General features: G+C 39.9%; 1 protein-coding gene across 1 annotated transcript in view; it reads left to right on the plus strand.

The window, feature by feature from the left end:
• Positions 1–23,746, plus strand: part of HMCN1 (hemicentin 1) — a 1,183,532-nt gene that overhangs the window by 707,028 nt on the left and 452,758 nt on the right. The window contains exons 47-53 of the mRNA XM_086956029.1: positions 1,402–1,515; positions 3,644–3,730; positions 6,423–6,614; positions 7,159–7,332; positions 13,490–13,603; positions 14,264–14,409; positions 14,605–14,755. Of these exons, the coding sequence (XP_086812155.1) occupies positions 1,402–1,515; positions 3,644–3,730; positions 6,423–6,614; positions 7,159–7,332; positions 13,490–13,603; positions 14,264–14,409; positions 14,605–14,755 (978 nt within the window). The remainder of the gene's footprint in view (positions 1–1,401; positions 1,516–3,643; positions 3,731–6,422; positions 6,615–7,158; positions 7,333–13,489; positions 13,604–14,263; positions 14,410–14,604; positions 14,756–23,746) is intronic.

The following is a 23,746-nucleotide window of genomic DNA, read 5'->3' on the forward strand; positions in this document are numbered from 1 at the left end:
GAAATTTGGATCTGAAAAAGTGGCACCATGTGGAGGACAACTTCAGAAATCAGTGCACAAATACAAATGTTATTCCTCATACCCAAGCTGAAAATTCAGTGGGTGGGTAACAATGAGGAAGCATACCGAACCCTGCAATATCGGGATTTCTTTGGTTCTCTATTGCTCGACTCGAAATGATGGATGTATAATTATTTATTCAGGTACATACTGGCAGAGATGATGCTATTCCAAGAAAGTGAGGGGTCATGCACCAACTCGAAACAAGTTGTGTTTGAGGTAAACAGGCCCCATGCTCAGTCTGGACTCCAGGATCATACCTAGACAGTGACCTCACAGGATGAAGCTGAAAAGGCAATCAAGGAGAAAAGTTAATCACTATGGAGCAGATGTATCAAGCGATTCAGTAAAAAGCCGCGCTTGCGACAAAAAAATCGGAAAATGGAATGTATAATTTAAAACACATCGCAATATTAAAGGATCGCAAATTTTGCGATTCCTTAATATTGCGTAAGCATTTAAAGAATCGCAAATTGCGATTCCTTAAATGCTATGTAAGAAGCAATTAAGTTTTGCGAATTTACACTAAGAAATCGCAAATTACCACCAGATTTTAGTTTGTGGTAATTTGCAAATTCTTTTACAAATGCACTTTTTGGCATTTGTAAAGGTGCCATATGGCGCTCATACATGCCCTTAGGGCATGTATGTGCGCCATATGCGCACACATGTAAATTTCAGGGGTGCAGCACACCCTTGAAATTATTCTCAATTTGCGATTAGCAAATTGAGAATCGCAAATTGAGAATAACTTCCCATTCCTTCCTATGGGCCTCCTGGCCCATAGAAATGAATAGGAAATTATTGCTTAATTGCGATTAGTAATTTGCTAATCGCAATTAAGGAATTTTAAGAAATCGCTAAAAAATAGCGAATTTTTATATACATACCATTTTGCAATTCTCAAATAGCGATTCTGAAAAAATCGCTATTTGAGAATCGCAAATAGGTATTTTGATACATCTGCCCCCTGATTACTAGGAATGTCTATCACATACTGATTTGCTTTGCTACAGGCACAGTAGCAAGCAGTCACTTGGCTCAGCATCTCTCAATTGGCAGAGGTGCAACCTTTTATGATTTTTCATGTATGTAATAGTAAATGGTATTGGAAGGAGGATGGAGCTATATGTTGAAAAGGATTTGAGGAGGGCAGAGAAAGGTCTGGGGCGCACACCATTCACGCTGGGTCCTTCCAGTCAAACCTGCCTAAGTTGCCTCAGTGAACTCTACTGTCCTGGCTAAAGTGACACCATCCACTAGTATTTGAGGTTTAGGTACTTGATTAGTTGTTCTTGCCAATACAAGGGAATAAACAATTTTTAATCTGTTCTTTACCAGGTGCTCGGACACTGCGCTTACTCCATGCAGCTGTTGATGATGCGGGAAGTTATACCTGTATCGTGACAAACACTGCAGGAGAAGAACGGAAACAATTTGACCTCTCTGTTTTAGGTAAGCCTATGGATCCTGTTTCACAAATGTAAAGGAGGTTATTGTTATTTGTAATGACCTTGTGTCCATTGTCGTGTGATCAATAATGACGTTTTTATTTCTTCGACAAACAGTTGTGTTGTGTCCCTGTTTTGTGTAAACTCTTCCAAGAAGAATGGTCAAGGAAATAATGGTGTATAACTGGAAAAATCCAAACTGCATAAATGGAAAATCAATCCAAACTGAGTTAGTGGCTGTCCCTAAATAATTCCACAGATACACTCATTCTGGAATCATTTGAAGACAGAAATACATTAATGAACCTTCTTAGTGATAGGCATAGGAGTCTAGCATGTCTTATCTGCGCACACACACACTTCTTAATAAACCACATGTGGAATATTGTAAGAGCAGGTGTTGCCACTCTTTTGGCGATATCACCTTCAAATATCAATTTTTGAAATACTTTATTTAGCATTTCTGTTGAAATTAACCCCTTGTAGTTTTCTCCTATCGAGTTCAAAATGGTGCCATTGTGTAACTTGCATAAAAGGGCTGTTCTCCTGTGTTGTGCCTTCTTTTCAAGTGTTGTATCATAAATACTTACTCCATATTTCAAAGAAGGGTCAGCTTTGAACGATGAATTAAAGCAATCTAGACAAACTTATATTCAATTGGTCCTTAGTTTGTAAATAAATAGGCACAGGGGCCCAAGGTTTGTTTAGGTTCCTACCAATGGTGCTGCTGAATGCTAGCATTGGTGAATACCAAAACAACTGATTCATGATTCCTCATCATGCCTCTTTCTTTCACCACCCTATACACTTCTCTTTATCGCATTCTCACATATTCCTTCTTTATAGTCCTCTTTCTACGTCTTTCTCCCTTTCCTGCCTTTCTCCATCTTTCTGTGGGTCAAAGTCTGATGATGAAAAATAAATCCTGGTCTCCAAAAACTAGTGCCAGTCCTCACTGTTAATAACTACTAGGAAGTATTGCACTCCATATCAGCATCTGGGCAACCCGAAGATTTTAGGATTGGATTGCACTTGGCCGGGTACTGGCACCAAGTCATCAAGGGTGCCTTTGCAAGTGACTATACCAGTAACTGCAATCTCTCAAGCAGTCAGCCATGGTTTTGATTTCAGTGGCGAGCAATAAAAATCATGGCATGGGTTGGTCATTGTTTGATCATGCGCCTATTACATAGGAAGAAGGTTACCACTTGAGAATTTGAACTTTTCATCATGGTTTTTTCTATGCAGTCACACATGGATTGGGATGTGGTATTAAGGTGTTGGGCACTTCATCAGTCATTGTTTTTCCAAGAATTTTTCATGCCTCTGTAACATAGCAAAAAGAGTGCATGCTTTTATCTGCCCAGATTGTAATAACATAGGTAAACACTAAGAAATTCAGGTAAACCCCAGTCATAGCCTATACTGCCCCTTATTGCAGGGCACTGCAGGCCCTCAACTAAATTCTCACACTGGTGTTATATTAGAAAATACTATGGGCTCATTCCAATTCTAGTGCAATCCTTGGTGGTAATGGCGCTCCTGGTAAATATCAGTACTACCAGTTGTGGTATCTTCCAGGTGTGCAATTACTGCGCCATTTTGAGTTGTGAACCTTGTTATGTAACATGTTTATTCTGTGAGTTTTCCCATGTTTGGTGGTCCAAAATTGGAGTGTGTGGTGCTAACCTGTATGATTTAAGTGAAGTTCAACCTGGTTAGCATTGTGTGGGGCAAAGCATAAAGCATCATGCAGTAATAGAATATTAATTTATTCTGTGTTGAGGACCAGGCTTCCACGATCTCACGCACAATACTTCCAGTAAACCAAAACAGTATTAACCTGATGCAATTGAATGATGTACATCAATTTACTAGAAATTAGAATTTGAAAAGCACATATTTCTCACTGTGCCATGAATTCAGTTGAATGAATGTACCCTTTGGCAATTGTTCATTTTATAGCTAGATTCTGCTGCAATACATGCAGTGTACAGGGATAATGCCACATAAGACACTTCGCTGTTTAGACTATTGATTACAGAGCATGACTTACATTTTTATGACACTTTAGTTTGGAGCTTATGTGTATTTGTAGATTATGTAACAGCATTTTTTCTCTTTAATACCAGTGCCTCCAAATATTGTAGGGGAGAACAAAATGGAGAATGTGAAGGTGAAGGAAAAACACAGTGTGACACTAACATGTGAAGTGTTTGGTAAGCGAGTACATTAAATCATTGAGAAAACTATGTCCAGTTGCAAATATTCAAAACTGCGTCTGAACCACAGCTTTACTAAATGGAGGACACATTGCAAGATGTGTAGCCCATTTTTAGGGATGCTATCTATCACCTACTTACCATTACCTCAATGTAGTATTACTTACACTAACTCACCTTATTATTTAAATTTACTTCTATAACATTACCTCAAGTTCAGTAGATTCAGGAGAGAAAGGTGAGTAGGATTAGTGTTAGAGTTGGAGAACAGGTAAGGGTAAGGGTGAAAGGCAAGGGTTAAAATAAGGGATAGATTTTGAGATAAGATAGAGGTGAAGATTAGGGTAAAGGTAAAATAAAGGCTTAGGTTAAGCATTAGATTTGAGTAAAGGGTATGGGATAGGTTTAATGTAAGGACAAGACGGATGTAGGATTAGGGCAAAGGTAAAGATAAGGAATAGGTTTAGAGTTAATGTATGGCTAAGAGTAGGGGCAAAGGACATGTCTAGAGTTAATGGTATGGTGATGGGTTTATGGTTATAGAAGGATAAGGATTTGGGCAAGAGAAAGGTTTAGCATAAGAGCTATGGCAAGGATATAGGTATGGGGAAACAAAAAGGTTATGGGGAAGGGGTAAAGGATAGCGTTAAGGGTTAGGGATATGGGGACAGAATGATTTAAAGGTATGAATTAGGTGATGGTCTCAAAGTAATTGTAAAATATTAGTGATAGGAAGATGAAAAAGTGACATCTAATTTACACTTTTGTAGTAAGTTTACACTTGGAGTTTGTGAATAGTACAAGTAGTAAACTTACTACGAAGTGCAAACTTATTCAAAAGTGTAAATTACCTTTGTGAATCAGTCCCAGAGTTGTTATTTTGGCCCTTGTAGCATCGACTCAGTCATTTGAATGGGATTGGAAAGCGTACACTTGAAGGAGGAGGTCTTCATCTTATGTAGGTAGAACATGAAGGGGTTGATGAGCCTTGAAATCGATACTGACCATGTCTTAATGGTAACATTTCCCAAATGAATTTGGCCTGTGTTATTGATTATTCACCAGCCCCTCTGAGTGGGTCATTGCCAGGTAGCTTCATATCTCACATGAGATCAATACATCTTGGTTAGTCTTGAGGAATATGATCTCCATCTTCTAAGTGTGCAAACACATTAATGGAATTCAGAAAGCTGAATCTAGGAATCTCCTAAAATGTACATAAATATATGTGTAGAATAAGCTCTATGTTTACTACTAGTACCATTATTAACAAAAGAACAGAATGGAGTTCTTTGGAGTCAACCACAGCGCACTTAGTGCTCTCCCAAAACACTCTGATGCATCATCATTTTATAAACAGTTGCCAAGTTAAGTTCTGTTTTACTTTAAAAAAAAATTCATTATAAACAAAAGGAATATTTGTAAATTAATTATTTGACTTTCGTTGGTTATTTTGTGTACATTTGACATCAGTTTAATAAAAATATGTCCTTTATATCCACCATTAACGAACCATGCATTTTCATTCTCAAACATCATAATAGCATATCATAACCTTCAGTTTACAGGTGTTTCTGAGCTTTAATGTCACTTTTTCTAGTCCCGTCTTCTTCAAATCATTCCTATGTTTTCAAATTCCCATTCGAAGTACAATTTCAACCATTTCTATCATGCAGCAATAATTTTTAGTGTCTGAATGTGCTTTGTAATCATTTTAAATGTCAGTGTCGTAGACAGAAAGCACAGCAGCTGAGTTTTATTGGCTTGTTGGTAGATGCCATTCCCGTAAATAATTAAAACTAACAATTTGCAGAAAATATAAGTTTGAAGTAAATGATGCAAGCCACTTACTTTTTCAGTGCAAAGGCAGTTTTCAAATGAGTGTGCAAAAAACAATGGGCCACATGTTTCAATATAGGAAATAGCGATTACCTAATTGCAATTTTCTGCAGATCGCAATTAGGTAATCGCTTTTCCTAATGTATGAAACTCCATGAGTTTCATTTCATTAGCCATCGACCTACTTAATGAGGTAGGTCACAATATGTGACCCATTGGGAATAGCTAATATTACTGGGATGGTAACCTGCTGCTTGCTTTTAAATAAAGTAATCATTTTTTTAAAATTCAGCCCATTTTCCTTAAAGGTAAATGAGTTGCATTTAAAAAAGAAAAAGCGGACCCCTTCCCATTTGCAAATGGGTTACCACCTACTTGAAGTAGGTGGTAAAATGTGAATGTTTTGCGACCGCATTTCGGTAACAAAACATTCCTACTGCAGAAAAAAACACAAAATGAGGTACTATACAAAATAGGTTATTAGCAACAGCAATTGGGTTTAGATTAATCTTCCACTCAAATTTGTGTTTGGAGACCCTGCATCATTGCATCTGAACAGCAGAAATCAAAACACTTCTTGCGGTTTGGGATTTCAGTTCCAAAAGTTTGTCTGGAAAAGTCTACTTATTAGGTACTGTGGCCTTAGATCCTGCATGCTTAGATCCTGCATGCTCTTATGAAATACCACACTTCTACATGAAGCACAATTGAAATTAAATTTTATATTAAAACCATAGAATAATGTATGTATATGTATCACAGTATTCCTAACCTCGACACTCCTACTACGGGCCTAGATATTGGTTTAAATTCATACAAGGTCACTTCATCAATCCTTGCTGTTTTTTAGGAAATCCTGTTCCACGGATTGAATGGTTGAAGGACGGACAGCCACTGCCTGAGGACAGCGACCACCAACTTCTTTCCAGAGGGCGCTTTTTGCAAATCAGCAATGCCAAGGTGTCAGACACTGGCCGGTACATGTGCACTGCATCTAACACTGCTGGGGACAAGAGCAAAAGCTTCAGCCTAAATGTTCTAGGTATGTTTCGGGAGACAATAAAGTCAACTGCACATCTTTTGTTCTGACGGATGAAGTGAAGGATTTGGTCAATCATACTTCTGTGAATATGAAGTTAAGTCAGTGATAAGGCCTGCATAATGTCAAAGACAATTTTAGGTCCTTGAGTAATGAACATGCGCATCCTAAGGACATGATTAATGACCATGCAAATTATTTGAGCCCCAAGAGACGAGCAGAGTAAAATGACTGCACATATCATAAAGGCATGGATAGTGACCAGGCAGACCCAAAGGAACGGGCTTTAATGACAACCAAAAGCTGCCTATATTCGTAGCAGTTTGTAGCGGTCAGCCTTTGCAGTCCAATTGCCCCCAGAGAATTACCCTACAACAGAATAAACCATTAGCACTATGCTACTTATCATAAGGCAAGATTGATTTAAAATTATTATGGTTTTCTGTACAGTGATGGTTTTAGTTGCATGCGTCTCATATACCTTTTTCAAAGAAAATGGCTAATTTGTTTGTTTAGCTAAGATGGTGTTGTGTGGTTCGTTCATCAGTGTCTCCTACAATCAACGGTGTGGACAATAATGGTACTCCAGAGGAGGTGACAGTAATTCTGAACAGTCCCACATCCCTCGTCTGTGAGGCTTATTCCTACCCTCCCGCTACCATTACCTGGCTCAAGGACGGGGCTCCATTTGAATCAAACCGAAATGTCCGAATTTTACCAGGTATGTGCCCCACTCGACTTATCGAGCATCTGTTGTGAGTTGTGATTGGTGGCTGCCCACAATTAAATGAAAATTAAGGTGTTGTTTCAGATCAGAGAAACTGTGAGAATCTTTTCCTCGCTATCTTTGTTAATTTGAACCCTTTCAGGTGTTGACAAAAGGTTTCCTAATTCCCTTTGGTTGCTACTTCAAGTCCATTCTTTGAAGCTTTGAAACACATAAGCCCTGACTACCTGACAAATGTATAACCTCAGCAATTAATTTTAGGTCAGATGATGTGATGGAGAAAATTAACGGAATTCAATGTTTGATAATTAAATAGCAGAGTGTACGTTTGTAAGTGGTTGAGCTGTGTAGTTTGAACAAGAAAAAGACAATGAAGCAGTTTAAGTCTGAATGAGCAATGGAACAATCAGAAGATATGAGTAACGTGACCAACCTTAAATTGTCTGGCAGAAAGGACTATTGGAGAATTGGAGATTTGTGTGACCAATTGTGGGAGGGAGAACATTGATATACCTAAATGGGAGTTAGTTTAAGTTTTAGATGAGCAATGTCCTGTGATGGCACACACATCAGAAATGCCTTGTAGGTAGATTTCACTTTTTCTGTTTTGTGGTAGAAGGTTGTCATGCCTCATAAAAAAGAGTTACCAGTGGAGGCCTTCATTTTTGTGAAAATAATTATTCCGTTAGGAACGACTTCTATCTGTAGGAGTCCAGGGCCTGCGTAGTAAACCTGCAGCACAGGGCTCTTTGTCTGACCCTAAAGCTTTTGTCTCTGCTGCCCTTTACAGGCTGCATTACAACACATCTGACAGGTGTGGAATACATGCAGGTGGTACCACTTCATGAGCGATGAGCTGTAATAAATCTAAAAAGGTGGAGTACAGTGTTCTGGAGGAAATAGGAGAACTTGAACCGATACCTTTAGAAACACACAACAGGTTTTCAGTTGCCCTGAATGTTATTGCGAGGTTGGAAGGGACTTGTTTGGGCTGCAAAGACTAGTGATTTGTGTACTCCAGTGCAGAGGTCTATGCAAACTACAGATTACAGATTGTAATCCATAGTAGGTTTAAAAATAACACATATACATTTTAATATCTGATCCTCAATATCACATTAAGGATCTGTTCTTTAAACAAGCAGCACCAGATTTAAGATACTATTGTATTAGACTTCATCAAGTCTGTCAAACCAGAATGCATTATTTATGTACATAGTTCTCTCCCCAAGGACATAGAGTACTTACAATTTGGGTTGACCTACCCATGCTGCCGATAGATGTGTCAATAAGGTGTGCAGCATCCCGGGGAATTTATGAAGACACCCACTGATTACACCACATATTATTTACAAAGCATACTTCAACTGGTAGCTTTTCTGGCGGAAATCCTTGCTGGCTTACAGCAGGCATATTAATGCGCATGCACACACACAACATGAGCAGAGTCGTTGTCTATGGACATGTTGAACTGTTTGTGCCTAGATTAAGCTGAATGTGGCTGACATTTTATTACTGTGTGATACTTTCACACATGGAGTGTATTTTGTGTGAGTTGGTGCACAGTGTGCAAAGGCTGCACACATTGGCCTATGCCCAAATTACATATTGTAGTACAATATATTATTAGTGACTGTAAATACCACTGTCACTGTCTCTGAGCATTATTAGGCTGGCAGGTTAAATAATTGGTAATGCACCCTATAGGGCTAGCAACAAACAGCATTTCGTAGTATATTTAATGGTACTACTATCGTACTACAAAATGCTAGGCATTACTAATACTGAAGGGATGGGTCAAGCGAAGATTAAGGAGGAGTTAAAGGAAGGTTAGGGAGGGTTTTAGAAAGGGGCGCGTTCCTGTTCACAAACTGTCCTTCTGTTGTTTCTACAGCTGAAAAGGACCCAAACAAGTTGTCAATGTACTCTAGCTTATAGCTGCAATAAGTCCAGCATCAGACATGACCAACCACTGGTACTGCACCAACCTCCCATAGAAAATGATTGAGGTATGGACTTAAAATAAAACCCCATATGAAATAATGGTAAATTAAATTCAATTATTTCAAATATTTCAATTATAAATGAGCCTAATTTAGCATTAAAAATGAACTGAAAAATATGTTTTATTTTATTATAACATATTTAATAACCTTTATTGAATACAAAAATTCAATATTTTGCATTAGAATATAATTAAATTACCTTTAATTAATTCTGTACATCACCTTGAATAATTACTAACACAAAATCGATTTCTTTTTTACTGTAGGTGTAACATTTATTTCATTTTAGTCTACAGTTAAACTAAATCTATAATATTAGGGTACATTAATATTAAACACAAAAATATTTCTACTATTTTTTTCCAAGTTTAATAAACTTTTCTACTTTTCCGTATACTTAACCATAGGGAGATCTCGCCCATAAGGAGGAGATCTCTGTATGCTAGACTATAAGGAATATTTGAAATATATAATATGATTGAACAATGATCAAAAATTGTTTATATTTAATGTTGATTATTTTATGAATTTATTTTAAATGTAGAACAAAATAAAACACAACCTACAGTACTCTTAACTTTAAAAAAATTGAATGTCATTAATTTAAATATTTTAAACTAAATTAATATCATTTTAATAAAAAATATCCAAAAATACATATTATGAATTAAACATTACAAAAACTATGCATATTAAAGTAGAATAGTATTTATTTTTTAATTATATTTACATGTTTTAACACTTAATGTTATACATTTAAAAAAGAAAAAAGACATTAATTTAATTGAACATTATTTGCTATGGGCTTCCACCTAAAGTTCCTGTCTCCATTTTTGTGTATGAGATGGTGCAGTATAAGTGGTTAGCCATGTGTGGTGCTGTCCTTACTAATTATCCTTTCTGGATGTAATAACTGTACACTGGTAAATGTGGTTCTATTCCTTGTTTCAAGGGGTGAAGACATGTTAGTCTACATTTTCTTGAGTAAATTTAAACTTGTAGTCAGCCAAGTATAGTTTTACTCACATGTAAATTGACCTTTGTGAATAGGTACCCAAGAAATGTAAGTTAGTGGAAGAAAGATGCATGGCATCGAAATAAGACTAGACTCCATTGGTACTTGACAATCCCAGAATTCAGCATTATCGGTGGCAGGCTCCTAAGATAAAAATTGGTCTCTTGCACTTGTTTTTTTAATACAATTTAAGCACTGACTGCTTATTACTAAATTGATTGACACATGTGTAGGAAAGTGCCTTTTTTCACATCGTCACCCCCACTTTTTCTCTTGTATCTGATGCAATTTTGAGAGAAGAGCACTGGGTTCCTGCTATTTATGTCCCCAGTGCCAGATCTATTTGCCTAAAACTGTAGAATTATTCCCCGAATTGGCAATATCTTTAGCGCCCCTTCTAAGTCCCTTGTAAATGGTATTCTTAGTACCTAGGGCAAGGAGGCTAAAGTGGGTCTCTAACGGCTGCAGCATATATTGTGCCACCCTAAGATCCCCTCAGCACCAACATTCAGACTCCCATTGCAGGCTGCACACCATGGTGCAGAGAAAAGTGAAAGCACACCATGCCACTCCTTCTGTGTGCCATGCCTGCAGACTCTGCATGCATTATAGGTAAGTTCCCTACAGCGGGCCTTACAGCTTTAAGGCTGGGTGCACTCTATTACATGTGTGGATATATCTGCATGAGCAGATATGCCCCTGTGATGTCTAAGCCAATTCTTAGATATTACAAGTGGACAGGAAAGCCATTTTGAGTACATGTGCTGGGCACTGGTGGTTATGAGTTTCTCAGCTACATGATGGTTTCACTGACCATTGATATGTTTGATATCAAAGATCTCATGTTAATACGCCCACACTGATTCCAGTGATGGATTTATTAATACATGCTCCTATAGGGCACCTTAGAGGTCCCATGAAGACCTACCGACTACCTGTGTACTGGCTCACTGGTGCAGACCAACCTGCCACCACAGACAGGTTTCTGACCCCCTGCAGGAGGGATTCTACGCTTTCTGAGGATAAAAACAATGCCTGCTCCGGCCAGAAGTGTTGTTAAATCCTATGAAGAGGAAGGTTAATTAATCAGCATATCAAGGCAGGAGGTTTCAAATTCCTCTGTCACCTGTGGTATGCAACACGGGCTTCCCTAGACAGGGGAAATGCCGCCCCCTGCCTCGGGCCCATCTGTGACAAGTACAGCTGGAAAAATTAGCTTGCCAGGAGGCATGTTTCCCTCTCCGGCTATTACCAGCCCCTAAGGTGGGCCACCTGAAGTTAACATGACTTTTAGAATTCCACCATCTTAGTTTTAGTGGAATTAGGGTCTCTGGGTCAGCGTTACGCCCAGTTTCCACAGGAAGTGGTCATAAAGAGGATGTAGACATCCTAAAGTCAAATAGCCCATTGGCCACTACCTGTCACTCCTCAGAACTCCCCTAAATTGAGTACTTAGGTGACACCCCTGACACCAGGACCTGAGATTCGATAGATCAAGAAGAGTGAAAAAATAAGTGGCGATCTGAAGACTGCTGTGGACTTTGGGCGCCAAACCATATCCACCTGCACCAAGTCTTGACAATCCTGGCCAGTGACTCGTTCTGCTGCTAACCAGCTTCTAAGAACCCCAGGAGACTGCCAGCCTTTACAAATTTCTAAGTAATATTTTGTGTTGTATACAAGCTACTTCCCTGCAGTCCGCAGGCACCAAAATGCAAGGTTTGTTTACCAAGCTGCCCGTCCCTCCCTAGCCCTACGTAGTAGACCCCCAGGAAGATGACCCTGTGTTCCTGAAGGTCAGATCTGTCCCTCACCAAGTGTCAAGATACCAGGACCAACTGGAGCAGCACAGGACCATAATCCGGGGTAACGGATCCCTTGCAGCAAACAGCGCCTGTGAGAGTCCAATCTGGAATCCTCCTGTACTGAGACCGAGCAGCTGTCGAGGCATGTCAGCACCACTAAGACCCACTTCCAGAGTGGCCCCACTCTCCAGACTTTGCACCCTCAACTGGTGAAGAACAACAATCGTATGGCCCTAGGACGCCCAGATCCCAGCCTGCCTTTTGACTCTGCAACTGAGCGCCCCAGCCTGTCTACCGATGAACCAACTGTGCCCCCTTGTCCCCTGTACCCTTGTGACTGAAGCCCCCACTAGAAGTTCCTGGACTTGTCTCCAAGTCTCCCTCTGCAGCCTGTTTCTAGGTGACCCCACTTCTTCCCACCGGTGTAGCGCTCACAGGTACTTTGGACCTTGACCCCCTACGACCCTAAGTCCTGAAGGAGATCCCCAGAAAACGATCACAAATAACTGTATGCAACATATGCCTTTTCTCTTTTACTTACCTATAAAAAATGATAACTACAAAAGTACTTACATGATAACGAAGTTCTTGGTATCAAAATGTATATAAAAATACGACTTTTTTTCCAAATTGGTGACTGGTTATTCTTGAGTGTGTGTCTCATTAATTGCCTCTGGGAGTATAACAAATGCTTAGCACTACTCTCTGATACGCCAAACTGCTCACCCACACCACCATAAAAGAGAGCAATTGGGTTAACATTTGTGCCTCTGTAAACCAATAGGGGTTTGCCTCGACTCTTTACACAGTGTACCTTGTTTTGGTCCACTATATAAAAAAACAGCTTTCTACAATATGATAAACAGAATGTTTGTTTCTCGGGACAGAATACTTTTTTGTGTTGTACCAGATTGTGCTATAACTGATATCTAGCTGTGGGTGTTGCCAGGGTTTTATAAAAATGCTGACATTATTTTCTGACAAGAGGGTAAGATAAAATGCTCTACTTTATTCTTACCAGAATGGAAATATCTTGACGTTTTGTAACATTGTGTGCAGAGAAAGGCCTGTATTTGGTTGCCAGATTCCTCGTCTTCTGATGCTCTCATTAGAGTCCAGGGGCCTTATTTATGAAGGCCTTGCGCCGCCGGTGCGTCACTTTTAACATGGGAAAAAGTGACGCACTGGTGGCGCAAGGCCTTCATAAATAAGGCCCCAGGATCGGTACATTGGACATATGCTTGGGCTACACCAAGAAGCCAACTGATACTTTGGGCTAGTTACCCATAAAGCATTTCTAACAAATAAATATTTTATGCCCACAGGAGGGCGTACGCTGCAGATCCTAAATGCCCAGGAAAACAATGCCGGAAGGTACACCTGCATTGCCACAAATGAAGCCGGAGAAACACTGAAGCATTATGAAGTCAAAGTGTACAGTAAGTTATCTGGCTTTTATAGCCCTTCTCGTCATTTAAAATTAAGAGAAAGATGAAGCCACCACAAGTATCACATTTATTCTAAGTAGTGATCCACACCGCACATTAAATGCCATGTTCTGTACATATTTTTCCCATTTACAAAGGTATATTTCTTTTAAGACAAAAGACAAGGCTGTCTAAGGTGAAATTTTGTTTCACAGATAGAAAAAGTGCCACAGTGAAGCGAGTATTCAGAAGTTCAAATCCCAAAAAAACTGTGCTGAACAACCTTCACTACTGAAGGCAGCCTTCTACCAAACGTTTTGTATAATGAAAGGAGCCGTTGGCCCATTAGTCATTTGTTAATCTGGCAGACGGTAGCCCATCAGCATGACAGCAGTAATGTCCTTTGTCATCCTGGCAGACAGAGGCGTAAAATTCGGAATCAGCCCTACAGAATTTTAATATTTGTTAAATTTTTGGAACCTATATTTAGTTGGTTGGTTAAAATGTAACCTCAAGCATAAGTTACACATTATTTGGAATGCAAGTAATTCATTGTGGAGTGCACCGAGCAGATCAAGACTCATTGTTGTAGCTGAAGCTTCTGAAAATTGTACTTTGCTATCTGAAACATTAACTTGAACTAAATCAAATTTAGATTTTTCATATTTGCAGTCCCTCCCACCATTAACAAAGGGGATCATGCAGCCATTGGCCTCTTCCCCAGAGAGGTGAAGATCAAAGTGAACAATACTCTTATCCTGGAATGTGAAGCACAGGCAATCCCTATGGCCACTATCAGCTGGTACAAAGATGGGCAGGTGAGTTATGTACCTATGGCTAGTTGTGGTGGGCTAAACAGTTGAGACTGCATTCCGAAAGCCATACGTGAGTGGGAAATGTCACAGCTTTGTACTCCAAAGCCAGACAGGAACATTGCTGAAGTTGGAATTAATGGAAGGTGATGATTTTTGTAAGATTGATTGTGATATTTTAATTTTATATTAAATTGGCAGCCTCTCCAGCCAGATGGACACGTGACAATAGCAGTTAGTGGGCGAACGCTACTGATCAAAGAGGCTCAAGTGTCGGACACCGGCCGATACACATGCGTGGCATCAAACATTGCAGGAGAAGATGAACTAGATTTTGATGTTAATATTCAAGGTAAGAAATGATACGGGGCTCCCTTTCATTACAGCAATATGGTAGAGATGTCTGTATATGATATGTGCCCTGAATGGAGGGTAAGAAAAACACTGGATAAATTATTTATCAATATCAGCAGGAAAGAAGCTTGCAAGATAAAAAAGAATAGCTAGAAAAGGAAAATAGAGGCAGGACAAGATACATGTGAAAATCAGTACACTGTTAAATTGGGAAAAACATGATCTATAAGGCATCAATTGAATATGATGACAACTTAACCTTCTTAGGAGGTCTAAATTGCATTAAACATGACTATGGTTATTAAATGTATTTGAGAGATAAGTCTCATTGGCTGACAATGTCAACGTGACACTGTTTTCTGACCAATTGATTAATTAAAATCATTGCATGCACTTGTTACACTATATAATGTTTTTGCAATGTGAAATAAGGACATGATCATAAAAACATGCATGCAGACATGCATTTCATTAAGTTATGTCCACCAGTTGACAGAAGGTGGGAAACATGCCTTCAAAATCAGAAATTTCCCAAGCCAAGTGTTAAAAATAGGGTCTGTAGTGTCAAGTTAGGCCATGATCAATTGCCTACATGACCGGATGATTGAAAGGTTGCCGGAGTAATTGTCTCCTTTTCTGCAGGAGAACTGGACAGAGACATACTAAATGAATCATGTCCTCTTTTACCCGGCCACATAATCTGCAGTTTCTAATCTCACAGTTCTTTGCCCACACTGGGATGTAATTAAATGATGTCAAACAGCCAAATCTATATAGAATACATTTTTGCTTTAAAAAAAACTTGAGTTCCCAGTTCCTAAATACAGTTGACTTCGTAAGACAGTGTAAATATTTAGAAAGATCAAAACACAGAAGCTTTTTCATTTAGTGAAGACAGTTTCTTATTACTAGTATTCATATTTTTTTTAAAGGGATTGAAAGTAACTGGTGCATTGCAGAGAACTTTTAATTGGGGATTTTTCAGAGAATTTTCAAGATAATCTCTTACAGGAGAAATGTCCGTGCCATTGTTTATTTCTTGCCATAGCAGTAGGTTCAAAGATTCCTCTGTTTGGCTCTAAGCTTGTGACAGCATTTTAGGAAGGCCCTGGTATTGCTAAGGTCTGCTTTGTAATTCTAAATTCTAGTCAGATTTAAATGGGTAAAGCCTGTTTCAGCAAGCCAATCAGCTGCTTTTTATATTTTAGAAATCATATTATCCAGCATGATAGAGTCCCTGTCATGCAAAGCCTCATCGCTGCAAATAAGTGTCCATAATAGTTTGGCTGCAGTGATTTTCAATATGTACAGGCTTTGAGAAGTAGTTGATGTGGAAGAAAGCTTCCTCTGGAGTCGAATATCACCCCCCAAGTATTTATGGTCCTGGCTCTCCTGATTTGCTAGCCATATAGGTGCCACATTTACTCTTTCCTAATTATTTTGTCTATCACCATAACTTTTGTTGTTCAAAGTAATTTCAAGGTTAATAATATTCCACTAAACTGTCCAGTAATCTCTGCAGGCCCTGTTTGGTCTTACTTCCAAGAACCACATCATCCTTATATAGCAGGTTTGATATTAAACATTCGCCTAACTTTGGGGAATGTGGGGATCTGCTGGTACGTCGGCTAAATAGAGGTTGAACAGTTGAAGCGCTGAAACGCAAACTTGCTTGGGACTCAAGGAGGTGTGGATTTTCCAGGAGACGCTGGAACCGTCTCTAATCTTCACACTTATCTAAGTATTGCTATGTAAAAGGTGGATAGCCCTGACCAGTGGTACTGGAACTCCCCAGTGCCGCAACTTTTCCCACATTGTGTTCCTGTGAACATGATTCAACACAGATTTGAAGTCCAGAGAGCAAATATGTACCGATGTATGGTGTGTCTTGTTGAGGATTAATGATAGTGCCTAAAGGTTGGCTGATGGTACAGTTACTCGACAAAATACGGTTTGGTGAATAGGGATAATTTAATTTTGCATTTCCTTCGCACAATTAGCTAGATCTTGCAGAAGAAACGTGCCAAAGTATTTTGCTTAATTGTTGAGGAGTACTATTAGGCGATAGTTTTCAGGTAGAGATTTGTCACCGCCCTTATAAATGAGATGAATGATTGATCCTCCCCAGGAGTCTGATCGAATAGCGAGGTCAGTTTGTTTGTCCAGTCATCACGATTAAGCTCAAAAAGAGCTTGAGGGTTGCTGTTAGAGCCAGAGGCACCTGCAGAACGCTCTTTAAGGATTAGTTAATTAACTTGATCTGAGATGTATTGTATTGCTTCTTCAAGGCTGTTCAAATGTATCGCTTTTGTTGGACTGTCTGAAGGATGAAACAGTGAGTTAACATCCATATTGTATTGTGGAACTTTACCATTTTCTGTCAATTTTGAAATGTCATCTTCCTTCCGAGTTGCTAACTCATTGTGCAAACATCTTACCCATGTTATTTCAGCGATGTTCAAGTGAGTTGCTGTGTGATGACCTCTCTCAATTCCATAACAAAATTCTCCAGAATGCTTTGGAATTTCCGTCTTTATTTGCACGAAAAAGGTTTGCCCAAATGTGTTCTTCCTGCTCCATTTTCTCTTTCCAGAAAACTTTTTTGTATGTTGCTCTGGCAATCCTTAGGTTATTAATTTGGTCATTATAAATATGGATTGTTTTCAGCTTCCTTACTTCCTGGTTATTTTTAGCCATTCTGAGTGTCTTTGACAGTCTTTTCAGATAATGTTTCTGTTGGCACATTCTTTGAGCTCTCTTTAAGTTGGATTTAGGATAATTTGCCAACAGATTTATGGTAAATTGCTACCAGGCTAGAGAAGGATTGTGCTGGATATTTTGCTAGGATTCTGTGGGGCAGATTTACAAGAAAGTGACGTAGAGATGCGTCACTTTTCCTGCGCTACCATGCAAAACCCTTGCGTCACCATGGATGCGCCGTATTTACAATACGGCGCACCATGGCGCAAGGATTAACAGATGCGTCAGAAATTCTGACGCATCTGTTGACGGAAAAGTCACGTATTGCTTGAGTCGCGTCGCAAGCACGACGCAACTCCAGCAATGCATGTTGTGGCCTATTACCAATACACTGCATCACTCCTCATGCCTGCTTCAAGCAGGCGGAAGGTTTTGACGCAGTGGGGTCCTAAAAGTCACGTAGTGAAATCTTGTAGATTTCACTGCGTCACTTTTACGAGGCTTTCCTGCGTGGGAACGCCTACCCTGCATACATTATACCTGACGCAGGTATAATGTCACGCAGGGCTTTACAACGTGACGCATCTCCTCAGATGAGTCACGTTGTAAATGGGCCGCAACTTTTACACCACTGCTGTGTCACAAAACTGACACAACGACGGCGCAAAAGTGATGCAAGGGGCTTGTAAATCTGCCACTAGAAGTACTACTCTGTTTTACTATGGTGTATATGCATATATATATATATATATATATATATATATCTATATATATATATATATATATATATATATATATATATATATATATATATTACCTACTGGCGTCGCCAGTAGGTAGTTATAGTAATAATTTTTTTCAATGCAAAATCTCAAAATTCTATTTGGAATAACTTTGGCGCCGGTTGACGAATCTGCCTGAAAATTTCCTCAAAATGGCCTCGTCGAGCTCCGGTCCTTTCCTGAAAGTTTGGGGGGGATGCGTCAAGCAGGGGCCGAGATAAAAGGGGGGTCCCAAAATGCGTTTTCCCCATGTTCATTTCCGTAGGGCGGTCGAACTCACTTTTAGCCCGAACGGCTGAATGGATTTCCACGAAACTTGGCAAAATTGTAGGGACTGGTAGCCCAATGTGCCTATGCTATGTCTCAAGATATGTGCTTCAGTGGATTTTGAGAAATTTAGGTTAAAAAAAATATATATATCTATGGCAGCGCCCCGGTACGCGCTCCGGGGAGCGCTCCGGGCGCGCCACGCGAATTGCGCACAGAAAGCTGATTGGCTCTCGGGTGTCTGTAAACATTCGAAACAGTCCGGAGCGGCCGCCATCTTGTGTCTCGGTAAAACAGAGACATAAGAGGTGGAAAAATCAAAGGGGGAAATGACCATAAGGGGGCAGGGATAGACCCCCCTGGCCCCCTAGGTTTGATGTGGGGGCCATAAAAGGGCCCAGCGGGGCAACATTTTTTATTTATTTTGTTTGATTTGCGCGTGGGGAGCGCCCGGTACGCGCACCGGGGAGCGGACCGGGGAGCGTCCCATTGGGAAAAATGAATAATAGAGTTTTTAAAAAATGTGGCCTTTTTTATAAATTGGAGGTAGTTCTAAAAAGAACTGTTTTTTTTCTTCTTTTTGTTGTTTTATATTTTTTTTATTGTTTTTTTTGAACATTTTGTACTTTTTTTGGGTTTTCGGAACAGTTTTATATTTTTTTTAGTACTTTTCATGAGGAGAAACGAAAAAACAGGGAATTGAAAATGGCTCAACTGGAGCAAAAAAAAAAAAGAAAAGAAATAATTAGGGTTTATTGGGGCATTTATGGTTGTCCCCAGCAAGGACGATGAGCTTTACGCTTTGTTCTCCGTAGGAGATGGTCTTCCCACAATATTTACAGATAAGTCTGAAATCTGCAAATCGTGGCTGAATGCACGGCATCGTCTCACTTTCCTTTGGTGCAGACGGAGTGGGTTGTTTCCTTTTTGAGGTGGTGCTTGTGGATTGGGGAGGGTTACTGGCCAGTTCCCTCAAATCTGCAGCAGAATAATTTATTGGATGCTTGCGCTGCATGTGGCGTATCATCGTGTTGTTTCCAAATGAATATTTCTTGTTCGGGTTTCCCCTGGAAAGTTCCACGCCACAGATTTTGCAAGTTACCTTGGCTTGCCTTGACTTTTTTCTTCATCTGTGGGTTGGAAAAAAACTCCCATATAATGTGGGGTCTTGGCTGGTATGGGGTATTGTGTTCATCAAGCCATCTTCTCCCTTCTTCCTCCTCCTCCTCCTCTTCCTCATCTTGTAGACCACCAATGATATCTTGTGGTGGTCCTCTTGGTGGTTGTGGTGGTGGTGGTGCAGATGCACCAGCTGCTGCTGCTACTGAAGCCATTATAAAGATCAAAAAGCTACAGAGACGTACAAACAGGTCTTCCTAAGTCAAAGGACAAAGTCAGAATAAGGAAAAAAGGTGGGGTCTTTCATCATTTGGAAAAAAAAAAGGCCTGAACCAATGAGAAGTGTTATTTTCAGGTCACAAGACCAGGGATTTCATCATTATGAAACTAAAACTGTTCTGCACCAATTAAAAGTGTTATTTTCAGGTCACATGACCGACGCGCTTACGCGACGCGCCTCGGGTCGTGTCGCGTAAGCTCGTCGGAAGTTGATGTTGCCCGATCGTATTCGCTCGAGTCCTTCTGGGTGCGTTTACGCCGTGCGTATCACGCGGTCACGGCTACGCGATACGTCACCATCATGTTTTCGTTCGCAATATTGGAGCTTACGGGACGCTCCCCGGTGCGCGCCCCGGGGCGCTTCATAAAACTACGCTTTCCAGGGCGCTCAACGGGGCGCGCACCGGGAGCGCTCCAAGGCAATTATTTTTTTTTTTTTAAATATATACAAAAAAAATTTGGCAAAATTGTAGGGACTGGTAGCCCGATGTGCCTTTGCTATGTCTCAAGATATATGCTCAAGTGTTTTTTACGAAAATTTACTTTGAAAAAAATATTATATTGTGCTACATTGGGCTATATATATGTTTGAGCCCAAATGTAGCCCAAATGTAGCCCAATGTAGCCCAATGTAGCCAAATGTAGCCCAAAGATGGCCACCAGAGACAAAAAAAACCAAATGTAGCCCAAATATCAGCCAGATGTAGCTCAAATATAGCCCAATGACAGAATGTCACAGAGTGTTATAAAGAACAACTAGAGCGCTAACAGTCTTACTTATAAACTGAGACTTATAGTTAGGGATTAACATTTAAAAAACCATTGAAATTCACTGAAAAAAACATAGGTTTCACACCAGTTATAGTTAGGAATTAGCATTTAAAAAACCTATGAAATTCACAGAAAAAACCCATAGGTTTCACACTAGTTATAGTTAGGAAATAGCATTTAAAAAACCTATTAAATTCACTGAAAAAACCATAGGTTTCACACCAGTTATAGTTAGCTGGAAATTTTACTGACATAAAACCATTGAAATTCCACGTTATAGTTAGTTGGACTCACTATAACTTGCGCGTGTAATGCACTGCTAATGACGTCACATATTACATCACTCATGACATGGTCAGTGACATCACTGATGACATCACTGATGACACCATCCTTGTGACAGAGTGACAGACTGTAACCCTTGAAACACATATTCAAAAATAGAAACTAAAATTTTCAAAAAAAAGGAGATACCCATACCAGTTACCACAACCAATTCAGTAATTCCACCATTTATATACACATCCACTAATTCACCAACAGTTCTATATAGTCACTCATACATATACTCACTCATCATATGTAGTGATACACCTATACATCCTGTAACACATCGACAGTCTTCCAAAAGTTGCTCACACACATACTCACACATGCAAATAAACTATTGATCATCCATTTATTTGCATATACAGCTATATACACACTACTACCTTACTTCTAAGGAAACTTACACATACTTACTCTCTTAAACAATCACTTATAGAAACACATACTTATTTAAACAGGAACTCTTACAATCTCTCACTCTCACATATACTCACTTATATACATCAATACTCACATATACTAGATTAAAACATATGTCGTTACTGATAAAGACACTAGTGAGACAGTCATTCACTCACTAATACACACATATACACACTCATCCACCCATACAGTCCTGCACATATGCCGTCTTCAAAACACATACAAACAGTGAGTCAGTCATTGATGCATCTATGTGCTAAGTAATACCCCCACCAAACCATATAGACACTCATACTGATACTTAAAAAACATCTAATAACCCATATACACACACATGTAGCTACTCATTAACCCATACAGCCACTTATACACAAAGTGAAACACTGATACAAACATTTAAATATTTAAACAATATTCGCTAATATATGTATTCACTAAAATACACTTAATAAGCCAGTTAACCAATCAATTTAAAAAAAAAAAACATCCATTAAGACACGTATTTTAACATTTATTCTTCCATCGACCTTTACATATAAATATATACAACATATTTATTTTTCAGAAAGGCACACATTCACTGGATGGTGTCATCAGTGATGTCATGAGTGATGTCAGTGACCATGTCATGAGTAATGTAATATGTAACGTCATCAGCAGTGCATTACACGCGCAAGTTATAGTGAGTCCAACTAACTATAACGTGGAATTTCAATGGTTTTATGTCAGTAAAATTTCCAGCTAACTATAACTGGTGTGAAACCTATGGTTTTTTCAGTGGATTTAATAGGTTTTTTAAATGCTATTTCCTAACTATAACTAGTGTGAAACCTATGGTTTTTTCTGTGAATATATATATATATATATATATATATGTATTATTAAGATAATATCTACTGACGGTCGCCAGTAGATAGTTATAGTTAGGATCTAGTTTCCATATAAAAAGCGTGTTTTCTTTTCCCAAAAACTTTGGCGTCGGTTGACGAATCTTTGCAAAATTTTCAAAACTAGTGGGGCCCTCCAGTCAGCTCCTGTCTTGAAACTTTCGGAGTGAATCGCCAAGCATGGCTGAGAAAAAAGGTCCCAAAACATGTTTTCTCTATGTTATTTTCCATAGGATACTTTAGACACGGCTACAGCCCGGACTTCTGAACGGAATGACACCAAATTTGGCAAAAAGGTAGCCCTTGGCTCAGAAAGAGCCCTTTTTAGGTCTTGCGCCTAGCGTTGCAGTGCGCAGCATTGCTCGGCAGCACAAGACCTCTTGTACGGGGTTCTGAAAGCTGACCACACGCTTTTGCGTGTGGTTTTGGTATCCCCGTCTGCCATTCGCTTTCGCGTGCTTTAAAAAAACTATGCAGCGCGCAATTGGGCAAAGGCGGGCGCATGTTCCGCCCATTCCCGCGCGGCACAGACGACAGGCTCCATCGCCCCCGCTCCTCTGTGGTGCGCACGCACCACTGGTTTTGATTCCCGCGTTTGGGTCCTCTGTGGTGCGCGCACCACTGGTTTGTTTTGGATTTTTAATTAGTAGCTGTTGAGGGGCCAACATGGAGAGCCATCATCTTGTGTTCAAAGCACTCTGGAAAACGTAGAAACAATTCTCTCTGCTTGTCTCCTTTTATCAGGTAATCAAACAAGTGATAGGATTCATACTTTTACACGTATTTCGTTCACAGTGCAAAAGCATATAAACTGCACATAGCCTTTCATTCCCTGAGATCGGCGCACGTGCATTGCGCCCAGTGCTTTGTAGGATCCGTGTGTGCATGCGGGCGAACAGCCCACCCGCCAAATGCATGCAATACACTCGGCTACGTGTGCGACATTACTAGGTGCTTGTGGTGGTGGGGGAGGGGGTCGCCGCTGCGACGACATTCTACATAACCTTTCGTTCCCCTGAGATCAGCGCACATGCATTGTGCCCAGTGCTTTGTGTAGAGTGCAGTCGGATCCGTGTCTACATGTGGGCACACAGCCCACATGCCTAATGCACGCGATACACTCGGCTACGTGTGCGGTGGCCCTACGCGACATCACTAGGTGCTTGAGATGGTGGGGGAGTGGGGTCGCCGCTGCAACGACATTCTATTGGTAAAACTTAAATAAGGCACTCTGTAGAAGGAAAGCTATGATGGACGAGATTCAATTATTCGTTTCTGTTACTTCTATTGACCGAGGGACCCTATTTCATTGTGACGTCCCCTCTATGCCAATCTTCAGATATGCCACACATCCTTCAGTTTAACGTAAGGCTGCACCAAGCTATTATAAAAAGAAGACAGCAGTTTGAAGAGAAGACAAGTACTTAAGAG

The sequence above is a fragment of the Lissotriton vulgaris genome, chromosome 1_1 (assembly GCF_964263255.1).
Source record: "Lissotriton vulgaris chromosome 1_1, aLisVul1.2, whole genome shotgun sequence".
Taxonomy (NCBI): domain Eukaryota; kingdom Metazoa; phylum Chordata; class Amphibia; order Caudata; family Salamandridae; genus Lissotriton; species Lissotriton vulgaris.